At 39.1% G+C, this 20,490-nt stretch overlaps 1 protein-coding gene across 1 annotated transcript in view; it reads left to right on the plus strand.

Moving 5' to 3' along the window:
- The window catches only part of cdh13 (cadherin 13, H-cadherin (heart)), a 255,361-nt gene that overhangs the window by 99,361 nt on the left and 135,510 nt on the right, over positions 1 to 20,490 (plus strand). Inside the window, exons 3-4 of the mRNA XM_056766740.1 lie at positions 6,296 to 6,507; positions 13,623 to 13,736. Of these exons, the coding sequence (XP_056622718.1) occupies positions 6,296 to 6,507; positions 13,623 to 13,736 (326 nt within the window). The remainder of the gene's footprint in view (positions 1 to 6,295; positions 6,508 to 13,622; positions 13,737 to 20,490) is intronic.

Consider the following 20,490-nt stretch of genomic DNA (forward strand, 5'->3'; position numbering starts at 1 on the left):
TTCTTTGTTAAAATCAAAATTAAAGAAATGTGGGGAGTGGGACATAATGAGAGAGAGTTGTGAAAAATACAGCCCTGAAACAATAAACAAACCATCAGCAGTGTGGTGGAGTGAGAGAGAGAGGCATGCGCATGTACAACAGATTAACGTCATATACTATGATGTCATTTTAGAGTATAAAGAATATCAAGTTTTGTCTCTAAAAACTTTAATACCGTCAAATTAATTGATTTATTCCATCAGAACATCCCATATGAAAATATTTATTACATAAATAATTGTTATATTAATATTAATCTATTACTTAAAATTAGCACCATTACTAAAGCTAGTCAAACGTGAGAAATTCCCTGTATTCTTACAATTCTTTAAACTAACCGTCTTATGTTTCAATTGGGATTGACAAAAATCTAGTGACATACCTTTTATGACTAAGAAATGTGGAAACACTTGTATAGCTAGAATGCAATGTAAGTCGCTTTGGATAAAAGCATCTGTTAAATGCATAAAGAACAAATATCTGGTACATTACAAATAACAGAAAATGCCTGTTCCAAATTCAAGAGTATTGAGGTATTTCCTGTTTGAACAGCAAGAAAATATATATTTTAGCTGGCTTTTCTTATTGCTGCTTTTCTAAAACACTTCGAAAGCTTACACTTACAGTAGATGTCAAAAGTTAGTACATGAAAAGTGCACTTTTAGCCCACCCATGAAGAAGAAAACTGTTTGTGAAATCTGAAATCAATGTTACATCAGTCCTTTAATTGATCTGAAAACTCGTACATGAAAGGCTGAGGTTACACGGAGGCTTTAGTTCTTTTATAGCTGGCTGCAGAACACAGCTGGAGAAGAACCAGCCACGGGGAGAAGAAGCAATTGGCTGGAGCTTTGAGATCAGATGCGGAATCAAACCAGTGATTCATCTCTGATCGGGAATAAAATGCCATTCCAGAGGGCGCCCCCTGCTGAGATGAATGTGCGTTTACGGACAGCGCATAAACATCCTTATATTCTTATAAGCTGGGTAATGGAAACCTTTATCCGTCAAATAAAGAGCTGCTTTTACAAGCAGTGCAGGATTAAAAGACCTTAAATACGGTGGTAGTGTAACGTAAGGTTCTATTTATGGATCAGTGAAGATGCAGATAGGAGCAGCCGTAGGTGCATGCATCATTATATAACCCCATCTCAAGCCGGCTTGACATTTATTGAGCAGGCAAAAACTATGCTCCAAACATGACGCACTGTAGGAAAAGCGCAAGAATGGAGAAATTAATGAGATGTGCAGTCGAGCACAGACTTGATTATGACTTGAAATGTTATATTGGAAAATATTCAGCATTTTCAGAGAGAAGCTGAAAAGGTCATATATGGAACAACATTCATATCAACCAGTCAGTTTGTAGGTTTAAACCTACTTTTGAGGAATTCACTATCATTTCTATTTTTAAGGGACAGTTCACTCAGAAATGTAAATTCTGTCATCAATTACCCTCTTGTCATTTCAAGCCTATATGACTTTCCACAGAACACAAAAGAAGATATTTTGAAGAATGCTGGTAACCAGACAACGGTGGTACCCATTGACTTGTACATTTTTAATGCATCATATACCGTCATCTGTCACTCAAAAAAGAAAGAACAGTTGTTTAGCAAGGTGGGAAGACATACGATTTGTGGCGCTGTGGTGTGCTGTTTTTCCCCTTTTTGCATTAGCATGCCTTGTCTACTGTTTTAATGGAATACTTTATATAGCTTGGCACACAACTTCCAGCCTTCTTATTGCCAGCTATTATCATTTAACATGTCAATGAAATGTACTCCCAATTATCAGATTTGGTCTTTAATGTTGATCGATTCTTGTGACATGCATGTCATTTGTGTATATATAGGTCTGCACGAGCACATTTGAATTCCGATGAGGTTCATCATACACCTCCCGCCAGATAATCCCCGTAGCGCGATGCTATTTCGGCTCAATAACACTCTTTTAAAGGGTCTGCCATTGACAGCTAACATCAAAGCGACCCGTAGCACATACGCTTTCCAAAAGACTCCTGTCCTCCACAGCAACAAACACACAATAGCATCAAACACACGGAGCCGTGCCTTTGAAATAGCTGACAGTGTTTGCCTTGCTGCTAGCACACTATAAAGAGCTTCCTCTTCTTTTTGAAAGCAATCTGAGATGGTGTAATGGAAAGGGAAATGATCAGATATGCGGCGCTTCAGAGATTTACTGTTCCTTCGCTTGATTCGTTTTCAACGAAGATTAAGCCTTTGACTTTGCCGTTTGTTAACACAAATGGTTGTTTTCCTGCCTGTCCTCAATTACGCCGTCGAGCGGGGGTATCCTACAATCCGGCCGGGGCGTACACGTGCATGCGTTTGTGTTAAAAATGGCCCTAAAAGCTTTTGTGCTGAGGATGATAAAGGGACCAACGGCATCGTGGAAAAGGTTAAGAGCTCAGAAGGAAATTTCAATGGATTTGATTTGTATTTATTTTAATGGGGTAACAGGTTCCCCTTCCTGCACCTAATAAACAAAAGTGACGTGAAATCAAAACTGGAGAGGAATTGAAGGGGTTGACTCATGGGTCTCTGTTGTACCGAATGAATTTGTGTGTGTGAAACAATAGAAACAAGCTGTCGATCGGTAAATAATTGTATGTAAATGATCTGCTTCTGCAGGTGTTGTGTAACGTGCATGCACCTTCTGCCACTTCACATCACTGAGTCTCTTTTCCCAGAATCCTTTCGTAACTGTCTGACCTGACATAACTGAGTACTGTTACATCAGCAATCACAGCACGAAACACTGAGGGAACCGAACAAGAGGAAGCGTCAAGAGATATTGTCAAAAGCCGGACGTGTAAAAAGCTTAGAGAAAGACACAAGGACAAAACAAAAAGAAATGCATGCTCTGAGAGAAACAATGTGGGAGAGGATAATTAGAGCGCACATCTGTTCCTCTGAGCTCAGAAGTGCTGCTGTTGATGCTAACATCAGCGGTGATCGCTCGCTAGTTTGACAGACAGACCGAACTCATTACAGCCGAGGTACAAGAGCACATCTCAGACACAACAGTGACCGGTGCTGCCGATGTCTCTGGGGTCCGTAGAGCATCCACACGAACACAGGAGCTCATTAAGACCCTCCGTCTAACTCTCACAGTGACTGAACCCAACCCGCATCACATTCAGTGTGTGAGATAAAGTCAGAGTGTACAATGTGCTCTCAACGGCTGGAGAGAGATGGATTCCTACTTCTGTTGATGATTATGAGAAACAGAGAGAGAACGAATTTGGTGGCATCAGAAGAGAAAGTGATGTGTGTGTGGTCCTGGTAAAATGTAAAAATGCAGAACGTGTGCTATGATGGTTAGGTTTTACTTTTTGGATGTATTTTGTGGTAAAATAGGAACGTTTACAATTCTCTCAATACAGTAACACAATATTTGTTGTAGTATTTCCGCTTTTAAAGATGTGTTTTTAAATTAAACGTAACTGTTAACATTAGTTGTACAACAAGAGCTACCATCAATAAGTGTGTAAAAGACCATAAGGAAAAGGCCTAGTTGACCATCAAAAAAATATATTTGTCATCATCTACACACCCTCTAGTCATTTCAAACTTGTATGACTTTCTTGCTTCTGCAGAACACATAAGAAGACATTTTGAAAAATCTTGGTAACAGAAAACGGTTGGTCTTTATTGACTTGCATTGGTTTCGTGTCTGTATAAGTCAATGTTGACCAACGCTTTTTGGTTACCAACAAGTTTCAGAATATCTTTAGTGCTTTGCTAAACGGGTTGAGTTTATGATGGCAGAGTTTTCAATTATATGGCAAACTATTCCTAACAATAACATAGAATAGATCATGCTGAAAACTATATTTCTCATCTCTAGTTCTTTTTTTTCAATGTCATATTTAATCTTAACAAATACAACCTTGTTGTAAAGTGTTACCACATTAACTATAATTAATTGATGGTTCCTTTTTTATAAGGGTCTACAGAAAGACTGACCACTAGAAACTTCAAAGTCCTTTTCTTATATCTGTGGCTATGTGATGTTCGTACACCTTACAAAATCACACACAAAAAGAAAACTTAGTTTAGAGTGCCTGTCCTCTCTTCTCCAATAAGCAAAGTTGTGTGATGGAAAGGGGTGCTTCCCCGGGCAATAAAGTGACTATTGATTTGATTACCTGCAGTTTCATCACCTGTGATTGTGGGTTGTTAGCGATAGGGTGTCACATCGCTCATTCGACTTTAATTCAGTTACCTGAGCAGATATGCGATGAACTCTGTAGTCATATTGAGCTAACTTCTTTTGCATCAGCGGAGTCCTCGTTTGACCTGTCCTGTGCCGCATGGCCATGAATGTTTAAGTGAAAAAATGACAAGCCCTGCATATGAAATCAATACTTGAATGAAATGGTCAAATGTAGTGTGACTCTACCGCCTCAAGACACTCGTAAAAATTATGTCGGATGTCTTCACAAGAAATACTGGAGGCATTTAACAGACTGTCATTTGTAACTGCAGTTGCTAATTTAGGCCACAGTGGCGGCGCTGTTTCGTTATCAGCACACTGAGGCGCTAAAAAGAGTTTCAGAAAAAGAGCTAGCTGTGTTTGACGGCTGTTTGTTTTGCATCCATGTACGTTTCATTTCTTGAAATTTCTTTTACCAACAGGATGTACGTCATTGTAATGTCTTAAGCTGTGCAGTTGTTACGTCAGTTCAGCATTTTGGAGGATCACTGGTCACAGCGAGTTCACCAGTATGAACGCACATTGCGGTCAAAACGACTCGCACACGAATGATTCATTTGAACCGATTCATTTAAACTATCGAACTTTTCAGTCCCTAGTGAACATAAGAGATCATTGAAACATTTAAAGTGATCCACATAGAATGCAATATGTGAATGTGCTTTGCTCATTTAGTAAGACTGATTAATTCAGTTGGCTATGGTTGATAAAAAAATCTGTTTTGTTAAATAAAAGTAATGTTTTATATAAATTAATAATTGTCATTTTCATCTAATTTTATTAGAACTTGTGTCTAATGTCTAATTCACGTTGGTTAAGCCACTTAAAGGTACGGTAGGCCTTAGTGAGTGTGTACAAGATCAGGATGGCATCGCCTCATTTTGAGCCAGGAAAAACCCTGTTCTGTATTTATGTGTTTTTTTTATCAGAACAACCAGCGTGGTTCCTAAAGAAAGTATTTTTAGAGCGTATAGCTCGTATGATATCTAGGGTGCTAAGCAATTAAAGTAATTGATTACAGAAACATTCATTACTGTCGTGTCATGCTCCACACCTCTGTTTCTGGATCTATCATGGGCACATTAGTCTTTTGTAATAGAAATGTGATTTCTGAATAAACGCAAAAGAATGTCATTAAGAATCCTATTGGCACTGTTCCGACTCGCGTGCTCAAATTAAATCATCATCAAATGCATTTAAATGGTTCATTTAGGGAGGGTCGTAGCCGGTTGCAATCCTCACTTCTGCTTTTCGGGCATTTAAAACAAAAGTTCTGTGTCCATTGTTCACATGTGTTGTAACTTGTGTGTATACCTTCCCAATACGCCCCGTTGGAGGTCACCTTGTGTTACTCGAATGTAACTTAGAACATCATAGAGGGAAGTGAAGATAGAAAATGGGATGGGGGAAAGAGTTATGGATGAGCAGAAGATGAACAGGGAATGGAAATGTTAGCAGGAATATGTCACAGAGGACGAAGGAGCAATATCGAGGTATGGGGCATTGAGATAAGTCTGAGACGGACATTATCAGAGGCGATAAACTGAGCCGGTGTGGTGGTATCTTTATCTTTCAGACCTGACGTGTGGTGTGTTGGGGTCGATATTGCGAGGGTTAAGATTTTCTATTTAATGTAAATAAATATGATTTATAGAGGATGTTGTTTATTTCCTTTCAACACCCTGATGGGCAGATTTATGAGGTGCAGTCACCTTCTCATGCACACCCTCCTTTTACACAGACACAAAGTTCATTTTTTATATATTATCCTTAAAGAAATTCCTTTCTCTGAGATCCAGCAGATAGGGAAAAATTTCCATTTTTACTTTTGAAGAATAAAAAAAAATCAACAGTGAATGGAAAAATCTGTGATAGAATGCAGTATTTGGAATTGATGTGTTGCTGACAAAATGTTTTTCATGAATCACGTAATGGCAACAAGATAACGCTACTTGAAGTTTTAGATTGGCTTTTTCAACAGAAAATGTTTTCTCTCCGTGTTTGTTTTCACAGTGTTGTTCGACGACTGTGCGGGAAATGAAGGTGTGGAGTTTGAAGTGTCGAACCCAGACTTCCTATTAGATGAGAACCTGAACCTGGTCCCTAGAAGAGACGTGATTGACAGCGGAGATGTCATGTTCATCCACGGTGTCAACAAACACGCTGATGATATGGCGCAGGTGACCATTAGGGGAGCACCACCTAGATCTCCTCAGACGCTCAGGGTAAGTGTATCTTTGTGTTGACTTAGTTTTTTTATTAATGGTTCTGTTAAAAGTCATGAAGTCTTCAATCTTATCATCTTAGTGTAATTTCATACGGTGTTTTTGTGCGTGTCTACACCTGTAATTCTCTTTTAAAATTGGACTGTGTCAGTCATAGTGTGTCTTCACTGCTGTCATGACGGTCTCCTGGTCATCTAGAAATTACCCCCCCCAAAATGAAAATGATTACCTGTCTTGACCTGTCATGATGTCTGTGTGAGGAAAGGCATATATATCATGGAGGCGAAATTCACTTTTTTATAAGGCGCAATGAGACCTGTGAGACGGTGAGTCCAGATACTGTCACATGTCTGCAGAGATTATAAACTATTACTATATAAAGTAAATAAAACTAAATATTGTGAACAATATACAATTTAGGATAGAAAACATGGAGCTCACAACGAGGGCACTTTTGCCACATTTAATTGTTTTTTGGAGGAAACATGGCAGTTTTGATTTACTTCAACTGGTTTATTCAGTTGTTTTGGCAGACGTGTTAATTTACTTCTAGAACAACTGGAAATTATTAAATTATCATTTTATATTAACATTTTAGCATTTAGCAGATGCTTTTATCCAAAGTGACTTGGTAACATTTTACATTTTAGGACTCATCAAATTTATGGACTGAACTGTGGGAATTATAATGTGACTACAGAATATCCAATGTAAATCAGAATTGTGTTATATTTCATCATCTTCAGTGTAGTCACTCTGTGGCAACAATCTGCAAAAATTATTTCTATTGAAACAAAATTGAATGGCGTTACAAATTCTTCAATATCATTTTGCAAGTCAGCTAATTAAAAAAAAAAGATAGTTTCACTAACCCAATGTCATATACATTTTATTTGTCTTTTTAATAAAAAAAACCCTATTTTATTTGTTCATCATTGAATGATTCACTGCCTTTCCGAAGGTTATCTGTGGATAAATGTGTTGACAGTTCTGAAGAGTTGAATCAGGTACTTAGTCACTGTTGTAGGTACTTCTGTTGAGCGTCTATGATAGAGGTCTGATGGTGGTTCTGGTAGTAGGGCATCCATATTGTTCAGTATACACTTGGTGCTCGAAAATTGATCGTTTCATATCAGTGTCATCCTTAAACATCTTGCAGCGTTCCCAGTATACTCATAGGAACACTCAGGCAGACCCCGTCATTGCCTATAGTGCCGTCTACAGTACTGTGAATGAAAAGAAACAAGCTCTCACCTCTTTGAGACAGACTGTGAATTATACTCTCAGATGAAATGTATAGCCTGTGTGAAGTGATCGTACACGAGAGCCCGGAGAGATCAGTGGCGAGGCTGGAAGCGGGTCATTATGGATCATATATCCTGTAATCAGAGTCAGACGAAGCCCTCAAAAATAAACCTGGCTGATTTGTTCCCGGCAGAAAACCTTGCGTCACCTGCCAAAGGGAAGCGGCTGCTTATTGATGCAATATTTGACTTAATGCCCATTTTATTGGATTTTGATTATTGATAAGTGTGAATGGAAATGGAAAAGGCTTTATCTTCCCCAGAGGCTAACGCGCTGTAATTCTAGTTGCCATAGAAGCACAGCCGGGGTGAAATGGAAGGCATTACGAGAAAACTGCGAATTCAAGCTATCATTCCAGATTTGATTGAGGATCGATATATGAATTAATTTCATGATTTGTTTTCCCCTCATGGTATTTCATTGTGTGGAATGAGACAGAAATCACTTCGGAAGCACTGAATGGAATGCAATCAAATGGTGTGATTTATAATGCTTTGACATTTCGTATTTTTCTACCCGTCATCATACTGTAAAAGTGGATGATTGAAGGATGGATGATGTATTGGGTTCACACAACCCAACTCATTTTTCATTTATTTGCTTTTCTAGTAAATGGGATGTCAGTTTGACCTGGTCACAAGGTTACAAGTCGGAAATCTGTCTTGTTTTTATTGCCATAAGGTTTTTGGGGGCTTTTTAGTGTTTTCAGCGCAAGTTATAGTGATGGAAACTCTTTTATAAAATAAAAGTGTTCTTCACAGTCATGACAAGAACCAGTTTTCGTTCTCCAAATAGCCTTTTGAGGAAAAAGGTTCTTTTCCCGCTATAGAACACTCTTTAAGATGTAATTGCTGGTCCAGAATGACTTTATATCATTTTATTAAATATTATTTATATTATTTAATCTTAAAGGTATTCCTTTAATATTTAGATTCAGTTATAAATGTTCTGTTTTTTCTATAAAACTAAAACAGGTAGTTCTTCTGGACCAGTGTTAGATTAGCATGCTTTATCATTAAGTGGTCTATAGATGGTTTTATCTGAAGTAAACTTCTGGTTTGTGTTTGGTTATAATATCACAATTTATGTTATGTTTATATTAATACTAATTAATATTATTTTATTAAATTAAATTAAAGCTACTTAACAGTTATTGATTCTTCGTGGAGGTAACTTCTACCTAAATTGCCCAATAAAAGGAATAGGATCCCTGTTACGAAACAGGGATCCAGACTCATAAAAAACTTTCAGAAACAAGTCGGAGTGCTTAGGGAGTGTATCAAAGACAGAAATACTAGGTCATACGTCCAACCCGTTTTTGACAAGTTGACCATGTCAAGCAAGAGAAGCCTGTATGTTTAACATTGCAAATAGGTCAGAATGAAACAACGTTCCATCCCCCCTTTAATCATTTTTCTACAATTAGCTAAGTTTGTCTTGGTAAAAACTTTGGTTTTGGTTCCAAAAGGAGATAACAAGATAAAATCATGTTTTTTATTATGTTATCATGTTTTGTGGTGTTGTATTGTGTAAGTTAGCTGTATCTTTTTAAGTTATTATGGCCTAAATCAAAACAAACCAACTGCATTTTGATTAATATTAATTGGAATGCACAATAAAAAAACATGATTTTATAACATTTTGGAACCAAACTCTTCACTTGATTTTGTCAGTAGTTCAAACTTAAAGTGGTTAAAGCCGTTCAATTAACTTGTCACCACAGGTTTTAATGTGTTAATTTTTAAACCAGCAATTAAACAAAATATGCCGTAAGTTTTGGCCTGGAAATAAACAAAAGGTTCAGCCTTTAAAGCACAACATCTATCCAACCAGCTATGATGTTTCCTGCTAGTTCCTATGAGAGTTACAAAAGGAACCAAAACTGTTGTGATGAATCACTTCTGGCAGAGAATCTGCAATGCAAACCCCTATGATTCTGTCTGGCGCTCAGACTCGTCTCTCTGTCTGGATAAATGAATGTCGGACATGAGTAATGATACAGCTCGATATAGCAGTCAGTTGCAGAATGGCAGAATTGACAAGGATGTGGTCCCTCTGCCCACTCTTGAATCTTATTTAATGAGTTTTGATGACTAAGAAAAAGCTAACCGAGGTTTATGTTGGCATTTATCCAAAGAGAGACACAAGATAGTCTAATAACAACACTGGAGAGGTTTAGCTTTATTTATAATGATATGGTGTGACAAATGGATGAATCGAGGCAAACTTTCAAGTATTAAGTGTTCTTCGACAGTGTGTCGTAATAGTTACACTTCAAAGAAAACAGTGGTATATAAGGACACGGGCACACTAAAACTCCTGATTTAAACTTCCTAAAGCACCATATTCTTTTGCCTCAATAACCGAGCCGTGTAATCCTCAGTGCGTCTCAGCCGTGCATTAATGCACTCCACGACTAGGATTCTTTAAGCCACCCTGTATCAGTTATTAATGAGAGCTCAAACTCTCTTACGGAGAGGAGAAAGCTGAAGGCAGGGATGATTGTACCGCTGTAATTTATGAACAGGAAACATTAAAGATTCATGACTATCCTCTTTTCAGGACGTCAGCAGGCTCAAGCCAGCAGCGTTCATCATCGCCAGGGAAGGCGTAGAGAGCTGAGACAAGGGCCTTTTGCTCTGATCTCAGAACAGTGCATGATGCCCTTCTGTCCTTGAGAATACGGCTAGGAAGAGTAGTGAAGGAGTTCATCAATAACCTCAACGCAGACCTTGATTTTTCAAACAGGTTCTTCGAGTTCCATCGCTCTCGCGCGTTTTCTCCATCGCTCAGTCGGTGTGGTGACGGAGGCATTCCATCTTCACTTTAATGCACGTCGATTTGTCACTCATGCCCTTTATGTAGTGACTGAAAATAACATGAACACTTATGATGGGAGGATATATTGCATAATACTCTTGGATGCCGAGATATCCAAGGTGAACCTCCACGGATCGGGGCTGATACGGCGCTGTCGCGGCTTACGGTTTTCGCTGATGAGCTGAAGGACACATAGCCGCTTAGCAATCTCTCCAGGTCACTGTGGTGTGAAAGTTTGATCCAAATGCCAATAATAACCTTGTATCTGAAACGCAGAAAGACAGTGTTTAATGCTACAATAAGCAGCCTCAGAAGCATGTAAGACTATCATGGTTTGAGTAATTGTATATGGCAGTGACTATATATTTACAACTACACTATATTGACATAAGGATCCAGCTTTCACACCAGAGTAACCTGCGGGGATTGCTTAGTGGCTGTTTGTCCTTCAGCTCATCAGTGGAGCACGGCACACCAACACACCTCCATATTTTCACTAAATTGTCCCAAAGCTATTGACCGGTAGTGTACGATACTACCGTTAAAAAAATAGAGCAGCATCACGGGCATTTTGAAGCTTTAGCACCGTGATGCTACTATAGCACCAGAACACCGTGCAACCCCTATTACACACAACACTATTTTTGTTGGTTCTGCCCTCAGCACTGTGTGATGCTGCACAGCATCGCCCGACCATGAGTGCTATGTTGAAACACTGAAAACAAATGGCTTCATTCCATCCCTGCCATTCCACCTTTATACACTCAGTCATCCTGACAGCCTGTGGGCTCTGCATAGCTCTGCACAGCCTCTCACATTCCACCATCACTCTGCCAACTCCTCTGTCTGGCTGCTACTCCTGACCAAAGACATCCAGCAAGGACGGAACGCACTACGCTTCCGATGCAAATAGAGAAAAAGTCTGTGACCGCCACCCCAACTCACCCCACCCTCCCGGCAAACAATGGGATTTGAGTAGGAGACAATAAATAGCCTGTCATTGTGCCCTGGCTGTGGTGTACTTGCTCTGCGGGTTTGGATGGAGTTTGTGTCTGTCAGGGCTTAATACAGCAAAATCAAAGGAGGCAACCAAACAGACGAAACAAAACAAAGCTGAAACTAACAGTAATGGGGCGAAAAGTAACTAAAGGACACTTTGAAAATTAACAAACTAAACTATTAAATTGTACTGTGCGCTATGTACCTGCTGTTTTCACTATCTTTCTCACTCCGGCTTTTTTCTTGTAATGCAGCTGAAATAGATTCACTATTGTAATGAGTTCAGACACATGCTGTGGACCGGCGGGCTGTCGTCATAATGCACCGTCTCCTCATCTTCAAGTCAGCTGGTTATGTGGAAAAAACAACTCTAAACCTTGTCTGAATAAACAGAGATATCAGGATTACATCTTTTGTCTATGTTTACAATAAACCACATCAGGACTTATAATACCACAGTTGCTCTGTTAATGGAATTCATCTTTGTGTTAATAACATTTCTGTTCCTCAAGACAGCAGGATGGCGAAAGTAATTTCCACGATAAAAGCGTCTTTTGGAGACAAACAACACTGTATATGTGCTAATGACATAAAAACAACAGGAGCTTGATTAAAAAAAATAATGAAATACTGTCGAGACCGTGTGGGTTAATGATACAATTTTTTGAAAAGAAAGATAATACGCCATGAGCATGCAAACTTCACTTATCAATCTCAATACGAGTCCGAATGATGTTCAAGACGCATCTTCCTCACATTAATATCCAAGGCTGTCTCAAGGGATGCTGATGTGTTGAATCTATTTTACAAATAGATTGTACTGTGCGGGCAAATGAGGATTGGCTTTTTAGGTTTAGATTTCCACATTTTTATTTGCAGTCATGCTGTTTTATTCTGTGATACCAAAGCTTTGAAATATGAAAGTATGTCCGACGTATAAACGCTGCTAATGTATGTGTGTTTTATAGAGAGGGAAAATGTGTAGCCCAACTGGTTGAGCATGGCGCTAACAACCTCATGGTCAGGAGTTCAATATCAAGGGAATGTATAAAATGTGTAGCTTGAATGCACTGTAGGTCGCTTTGGATGAATGTGTCTGCCAAATTCATAAATGAAATGTTATGCAAGGTCACCCAAAGGCATTAGAGGAACACTTGCTCATGCCACGTGGCTTTCAGGAGCAGTGGGTTGCCACTGTGCTAATATATTCTGTTTCACCATGCTGTCAATACTGAATGACAAATATAATTTGTGCTGCCATCTAATTGCCCGTAGGGGCTCCGATTGCACCAAAGTATAAAGAAAGAGAACAGAATAGCAAAAGAAAAAAAAGATCAGAGCGAAGAACATAAGAGCGGCTGATTAGCAGGGTTATTGAATTGGAATGCTAATAACTAGCCGCAAGCTTGCACCTGCAGAAAAACACATCCGGTGCTTTAATAAATGTTTGATATCTAGATTTGGCATATTAACTGTGTTCAGAAGACAAGATCTTTAGATCTTCATGTGTTAATTGTCGACATATAAACACAGGTTTCAAATTTAAAATTTAGTGGCATCTAGTGGATTAGGTTACCAATTGCAACGAACGGCTAACTCCACCCCCCGCCACTCGACGCACTACGGTGGCTGACACAGGACTACGATTTTTTGCTTAAAGAGATGGCGTGTTTATAAAACATGTCTGTAGAGCATTTTGTATGTTTAGGGCTACTGTAGACATACAACAACACGGTGAATTCCATGTAAAGGGAACCGCGGTGTATGTAGATAGAAATAGCTCTTTCTAATGTAATATAAGCATAATGCTTCATTATGTAAGCTCTTTATACACCTATGAAGACATAGTTATGTATATTATAGGCCTATTGCATTTCGGTCAGTAGATCAGATGGAAAACACAATTCGATTTACTTTGTTTTGCATAAAAATAAACATTTAATATTGGTTTGATTTTACTAATTTCTCTTTTTGTCTTGTGTGTGTTTTAGGAGATTCTTGGGCTCTCAGACTTGATGCCATATAGGTCAAAGAGATCCCTGTTGGTTCCTCCTATGTTTGTCCCGGAGAACCAGCGAGCTCCCTTCCCCAGGTCTATTGGAAAGGTACAGTATAAGAATCTCCTTAAGATTCACACCGAAAATTCATAATCTTTTCAAATGTTATTATTGTACAGAGGGAGGATCAGTTTGAGTATAACCTTCCCTTTGTGACATTAACTGCTTGACTCAACAAAATTGTTATAATGTGAACACCATCTTTCTAGCTTTTGAGTAACACTTTTGTTTTGGTTTCTTACAATTACTTGACACACATACTAAAATCAGGTGGATTTTCCGTACAGAGAATGGAGTTTTAATGCTCTGATGTGATCCTTGCTGCCCTTGCTACATAGGCTGTTAATAAACATTTCCTTTACTGCTTTTGAGAAACATTAGGTCTGATTTGCAATGCACTTTCATTGAGGATTGTTGTTGTTCTGGAGGGACAGTAATGAGAGAATTGTACTACACCACCGCAGGTTCAACTACGACCAGAATCAGCCGTGAAATAAACTAGATGAAGATATGTGAAAAGTAATTCTGCTGTAGTCTCAAGAGCATCCTAACACATTTAAAACTCTTAGTGATCTGTTAAATATGCTTTAAAAAAATTTACTAAGGCCGTGTTCAAACTTGACTCTGTTCGAAGCTGCTAGTATCTGTTTTACATTGTGATCCGGAGTGAACCGTGTTTGAAAAAAACCTGAGCGTTTTTTTTAAACGCAAGCGGTAGCGTTTTTTTCTGCAGCTCAGAGCATTTGAGGTTGAAAGTAGTTAAACTTCTCTGAAAAAAATAACCTCCCTACTTCAAGCTCCTTTTTCACAGCTAACGAATGACAGAGACCTGTTGTTTCCATAACAACATGCAAGGAACGTGATTGGTCGATAAGGCACAAGCTTAGAAAAATTAAATGGGTGGCCGAAACACCCGTTGGAGCATAGTTTTATATAAATGTAAGTTAAAATTCCTCTTTCAACAACAACAAGAAATTAGTATTGTTGTGTTTAAATATGTGATTAGTTATTGCAAACGCCCACTGTTTATAATTCAAATTGACTTTTGCTTCTCTGGGCTGCTTTCGTGCACAGACGTTGCCTACAAAGTCATGGCATTCGGCTGCTATTTGTAACCATACACATCAAGCATTTTTTCTTACTTAAAAACTATTTCTTGTGAAAAAGGAAGTTTAGTGTGAACACGACCTAATACTCTTCTTGTCTTCGCCAAGTTTTGTGGAGTTTTCTGTTAGTGTGCTTATGTTTCAGTGTGTGCATGTTGCTTTTTCCATTCTTTCTTTTCTCAGCTCTCGGTTTTCTAGCAGCCACTGAGACTCGAAGATAGGGCAGAAACGATTGAGAGCACGCATGAAAACTAGAAAAAGAGGAAAAATACAAACCAATAGCACCAAGGCCAAGCACATCATGCCTAATTGCAAGCTGTAGAGCAAATTTGCCCCAGTTGTAAGCAGACATTTTTTTTCATCACCGGACCAGTCTGTGAAATGGCTGTCCCAGGGGAGATGTCCTTTGTATCTTTTCCCTCTACAACTACTGGGAGAAGTGTCTGTTTTAGGGCGAAGCTGAGATGTTTTCTGCTCAATATTTTGTAGATGTGAACTGTATACAGCAGGAAACAGAAAAGTTAACGGAAAGACTTTTCTATTCTCTTTCTATCCTGCAGTTATTCCTTACAGAAGCCCTAGATTCTTCTGGTATGGCACATAAACCACAGTATGCGTCTTGTTTTTTATTTTGTTGGTGTTCTCTATGTTTCTCTACAAGATGTCTCCAGTGAAACCACACAGGGAGACATACTACTGTGACCTATTTCATTAGATAGTGCTGCTGAATATTAGACACCAAGCAAACAGGATGTTCCACATGGATAAATCGGGTTCTCTTCACTTTTTACCTGCCATAAGGTACAGATTCGTATTTTTATAATTTGCTTCCTTTTTGAAGGGGATCGACTGGGGGAAAGTGGGAATTGATCACCGGGATGACAGACGCTTGAAGACAAAGAATAGGGTTTCCCAGCTGTTTTCTCTCTGGGAAATTCAGTTAACGTGTTCAGATGTTTGGGAAACCCTGCTGTTTTCCTTCCAGTTTCCATCATTTCGTTGTTTATTGCATAAAGCAGGTGAATCATGCTGTCACTCATTATGGGCTTATGGTTTCAGGATAGCCACTCACTATTAAAACACTATACTAGGTTTATGAGATTAACATACAAACATATTGGCAACATTGGAGACCTTTTGGCAACTTTGTAAATTGCGATGTAGTCGTTTTCCTGTGACAAAAGAGATATTTGCATCTATTTAACGTGGAAAAAAATTGCGATCTCTCATCTCTTTTGCAGTTTGACTTCTCAACTTTGTATGACTCCTCCTCTGGGGCACGAAAAAAATATTTTCTGCAGAAGAAAGTCATACTGATTTGAAATGACATGAGAATGAATAAATGATGAAAGAATTAAAAAAAAAAAAAGGTAAAACTACCCCTTTTTTCCATTTAGAATGGATAAATACATTCATGATTTTAGGAAGGCGATCACACTCGGTTTAAATCACCCAAAGTTTTTTCTGCTCTTGCTATAAAGATGAATTTCATTGGTGTTCATTTGAGATCCACTCTCAGTTACGGGGGTTTGAAGTATTGGAAAAGTAATAAAGAACAGATGTGCCCTGATTCCCTTTCGAGCTTTGACATCGGTTTGCTGTGGGATTATGGGGGATTTATTATGGTGGAGTTTTCACAGGTTGCGCTCCAATCTCACAAATGGGGAAAAGTCCTGATCTTTCCTCTCGGACCGCCAGGTAATTGTCTCTGGACTAGTTTCATGTACGGTGTTGGTTTCTTGTGGGAGCTGTTCTTTTCATGTTCTGGACAAACTTTTCCTGTAGGGATTAGGCCGCTCGGTTTAGTGCTCTGTAGTTATTGTCACCTGGGGATTACTGTAATGCTCTACACATTATGTGTTTCACCGTAGGTGATCCTAGATCTGGTGGTCGCCCTCTCCCTTTCTTTCTTTCTTTCTTTCTTTCTTCCGTTCATTCGTAATTTCTTTCTTTCTTTCTCAGGTCCCTTTGTAAAGTAAATATTTTAATAACATTTTTTTGGCAAAACAGGCAACAATACACATTTGAAAAATCAAGTAGTTTGATAACCAAAATGTAATTTTGTAAATGTAAAAAAAAGCAATTCATATTTCTCCAGATCACAAGATTGATAGTTGACTGAGAACCCCCTACACTGAAATTTCAGAATCGCCCTTGGACATCACAGTCTCTCTGGCTCTCCTTCTCCTCATCATCACTGGCACGCTTTGCGACTCTTTTCGACGACTCACTTCCTCACACTTCTAAATGATGATTTGGAAGCCTCGCGACTTTCGGCACGATCAGCTTATGCTTATCACTTGTTTCCGCACGTCCCCCGAGTACAACAGATTTCAAAACCGATGAAACTGTTTACCATTCAGAGTGACTAATTGCACAACAGCATCTGACACTTCACAATGTGTGGTTCATTTTTTGTAGTTTTCTCAGGGCTTAGTACTGCTTTGAGTACAACACAAGCCCTCTGAAATACTCCCAGACGTCTGTCTGTCCATAGAAACATTCTGTATGTGGCCTGACCATTCAGAAACAAATTTACAAAAGATGTCTCAATGCACAGAAAACTTGTTTTTCAGAGATAATGATGCAAGGCAAATGAGTCTCAGGTTGAAAAATTACTTATTGTATCAGTTATTTGTGAACAGACTTGTACTCCGTAATAAAAATAAGTGTTAATGATTGATGTGGGTTGTCATTGATACTGCTGTGTAGTTATTGTCATTTATTATTTTTTGACCTTGCACTTACACACAAGTCTTCTGTGGAGTGAGCTAGAGAGCGAGTGCTCCAGTGCTCTAGAGTAAGTTAAGTGCTTATTGTGGACGTCTGGAGCGTCTGTTTGTGTACTTTAGAAAACATGGCTCTATGTTTTTCTCTCATAACAGTGAGCATCTCTTGTCAGCATTTGAAAAAAGATGCTTATAGGGTATAAAGAAGTTGTGGAGAAGCTGTGCAGATGTCGTTAAGTTCAAGGTCAATTTCAAGCCTTGTCAGATTTATCAATGTGATGCCAGGGTGGTTGCCAGGGCCTCGCCAAGTGGTTGCTAAGTTTCCTCTAGAACACTTTTACAGCAGCAACTCTTTTTTTATCTTACATATATAATTAAATCTTAAAGATATTCATTTGACATTTTCATTCGGTTATATATTTTCTGTTGGTTGTATAAAAACAGGAAGTTCTTCTGGACCAGTGTTGGACCTGCATTGTTTTTCCGAAGTGGTCTATACAGTATGTCTATTAGTTACAATTTCGTTGTATTTTGAGGTTTCATTTGCTTGTGTGTGTTTAAACAGTGTAATTTTTCTTATCACATTCAACACAGAAAATCAAGTAATTTGATTTCTTAGTTTATAAAGTATAATTCTTTTATGACGTGGCCTTTTTTCTGTCCTCGACCCTTGCGTTTCCAAAAAGTTGCTGGCTTTTGTATTGTTACTATGGAAACGTTAAGTGCACTTTGTGTAATGCATAGTCCCTGTGACATCAATTCCGTTCAAAGTCAAGCATCCATAAATCAGAGGAGATTATACAGTACTGCAATGCTTATACAGCGGAGAGCGATGACAGCAGAATGATCGAGAGAGAGAAAGGGAAAGAATGCGAAGACATTTCTTCTCCTCCTCTTATGTGCTTCATTGTCAGAGAAGTTGGAGTCAGGGGCCCCTCCTACCTGTCATATCCAGACAGTGGCAAGAATTGCTGCTCTTTCATGTCCTCTCTGCTCCTAATGAGAGCTGATAGAAATAGGTGAGCGGCTCCCTCAGGGCTCTTCTCTGACATCCTCTAATGACTGAGAAGAAAGCGAGGCCGTGTGTAGGGTTGTTTGTGTGTACTTGCATTTGTTTGTTAAAATAAGACACGGCCTGTGTGTGCGCCTCAAACAGGGAGGCAGCCCTGTGATCCGTTTCTTTGGTGATGTAGTCTCTATTGCTCCGCCCACCAGTAGAATATTAAAAAAGATGTTTGTGGAACTTTGGAAAATGAAGGCAACAGTTTGCATTACTTATTTTAAAAGAGTCTTTATTATATAGACTCGCTGAGCAAAGTTTGCCATGTATACAAATACAAACATCACTGTTACCTTGTAAGTGCTGTTGTGGATCAACATGTTTCAATGGTTATTTCAGACATTGTATTCTGATATTTTATTTAGCATGTTGTGAAATGACATTTAAAGGAATAGTGCATCCAAACATACTTATCCTACTTTTGTTGAAAACCTTTTTTCTATAAAATATAAAAGGAGATTATTTATATTAAGTGTGAATGCATGACAGAAAAAAAAACTTTATTTTAATATCAATGCCTATTTTAGTAAAGTACTAAAAGTTTAATATATCATGCTTGAACTTTGTTTGTTTGTTTTATTTGCATTGCTTTAAATTGTTCAATACTTTTGTTCAAGTTTAGTTTTTGATAAGAAACATGCCACTTTGAGCAAACTCATCACATGCTCATAACCATCATCACAAGCTCATAACACTCATAATTCAAAATAAAACTTATTACCACTCATTAGACTAAGTTATATAATTAATTTATTTTAACGGGATTACCCACGGAAACACAGGACCGGCTACAAGCACAACCTCCTTGCAGTGGTCGTCCTGGCTGTCTCCAGCATCCTCATAGTGGTCAGGACAGCCGCTGCAAGGAGGTGCTTCTTTTGGCCGTTCTTCTGAGTCTTTTCCAGGGAGGCTGGACCGGCCACTGCAGTGTGGGTATAAAAGCGCCCCCTCCAAATTTATTTGGAAGGCTTGACAGGCTAGGAAGACTTTTGGGAAGGCTCCGAAGAACCTTGGGAAGGTTTGGAAGACACTTGGGAAGGCTCGGAAGACACTTGGGAAGGCTCGGAAGACACTTGGGAAGGCTCGGAAGACACTTGGGAAGGCTCGAAAGGCTCTGTGGGTCCACTTTAAAATATAATGGGTCCAGTTTCAGTGAGACGCCATCTCTTGGGAGTGTCAACGAGCGTGTCGTGCCGGTTCGAGAGAGCCACAGTGTCCACACCGTTCCGTGCGCCGGTGTGGCTTTGTGGAGGACTACTCGTGATGTTAGAGTGAATTGGGGCGCATGACATGCCTCCCGATGGGATTCGATGAGGATCAGTGTCAGCCGGAATGGCCTCGCTCACGCAGAAGTGAGAGCCATTAATTTCAAGGATGAGACTGATGAACTCAAACACGGATCTGTCCCGGAATTCCCAAGACAAACACCGATTGGAGTCATCATCCAATCCCATCAGAAAGCATGTATTAACAGAGCATGGATCATCCCAATCCACCGGATGGCACATGTCCAAAACGTTCTCCACTTACCTCTCCAAAGGAGTGACGAATTGGCAGAGCTGGTACTGGAGGACGATCACTGGAGAGTAAAAGCTGAAGTATTCCATTGTATTGGAGGTTGAGTCTTCTGTAACGGGATCACCCATGGAGACACAGACAAGGATAAGTAGGGAACAAAACCGCCTTTAATAATAATATCCAAACTTTTACACTTGTTCTCGACAAAGAACATGAAAACATTGTGAGTATAAATAAAGTCCTGGTGATGGGGTCATTGCTGGCAGGTGAGGGGGATTGCTGATGTGGGACAGGTGGGGTAGTGCAGAGGAAGTTGGGAAGTGTAGTCCGAGGGAAACATGCAATGAAGAACACAGTAGGCAGACAGGTGACAATTTTATTATTTTGCC

This window comes from Triplophysa dalaica, chromosome 14 (assembly GCF_015846415.1).
Source record: "Triplophysa dalaica isolate WHDGS20190420 chromosome 14, ASM1584641v1, whole genome shotgun sequence".
NCBI lineage: Eukaryota > Metazoa > Chordata > Actinopteri > Cypriniformes > Nemacheilidae > Triplophysa > Triplophysa dalaica.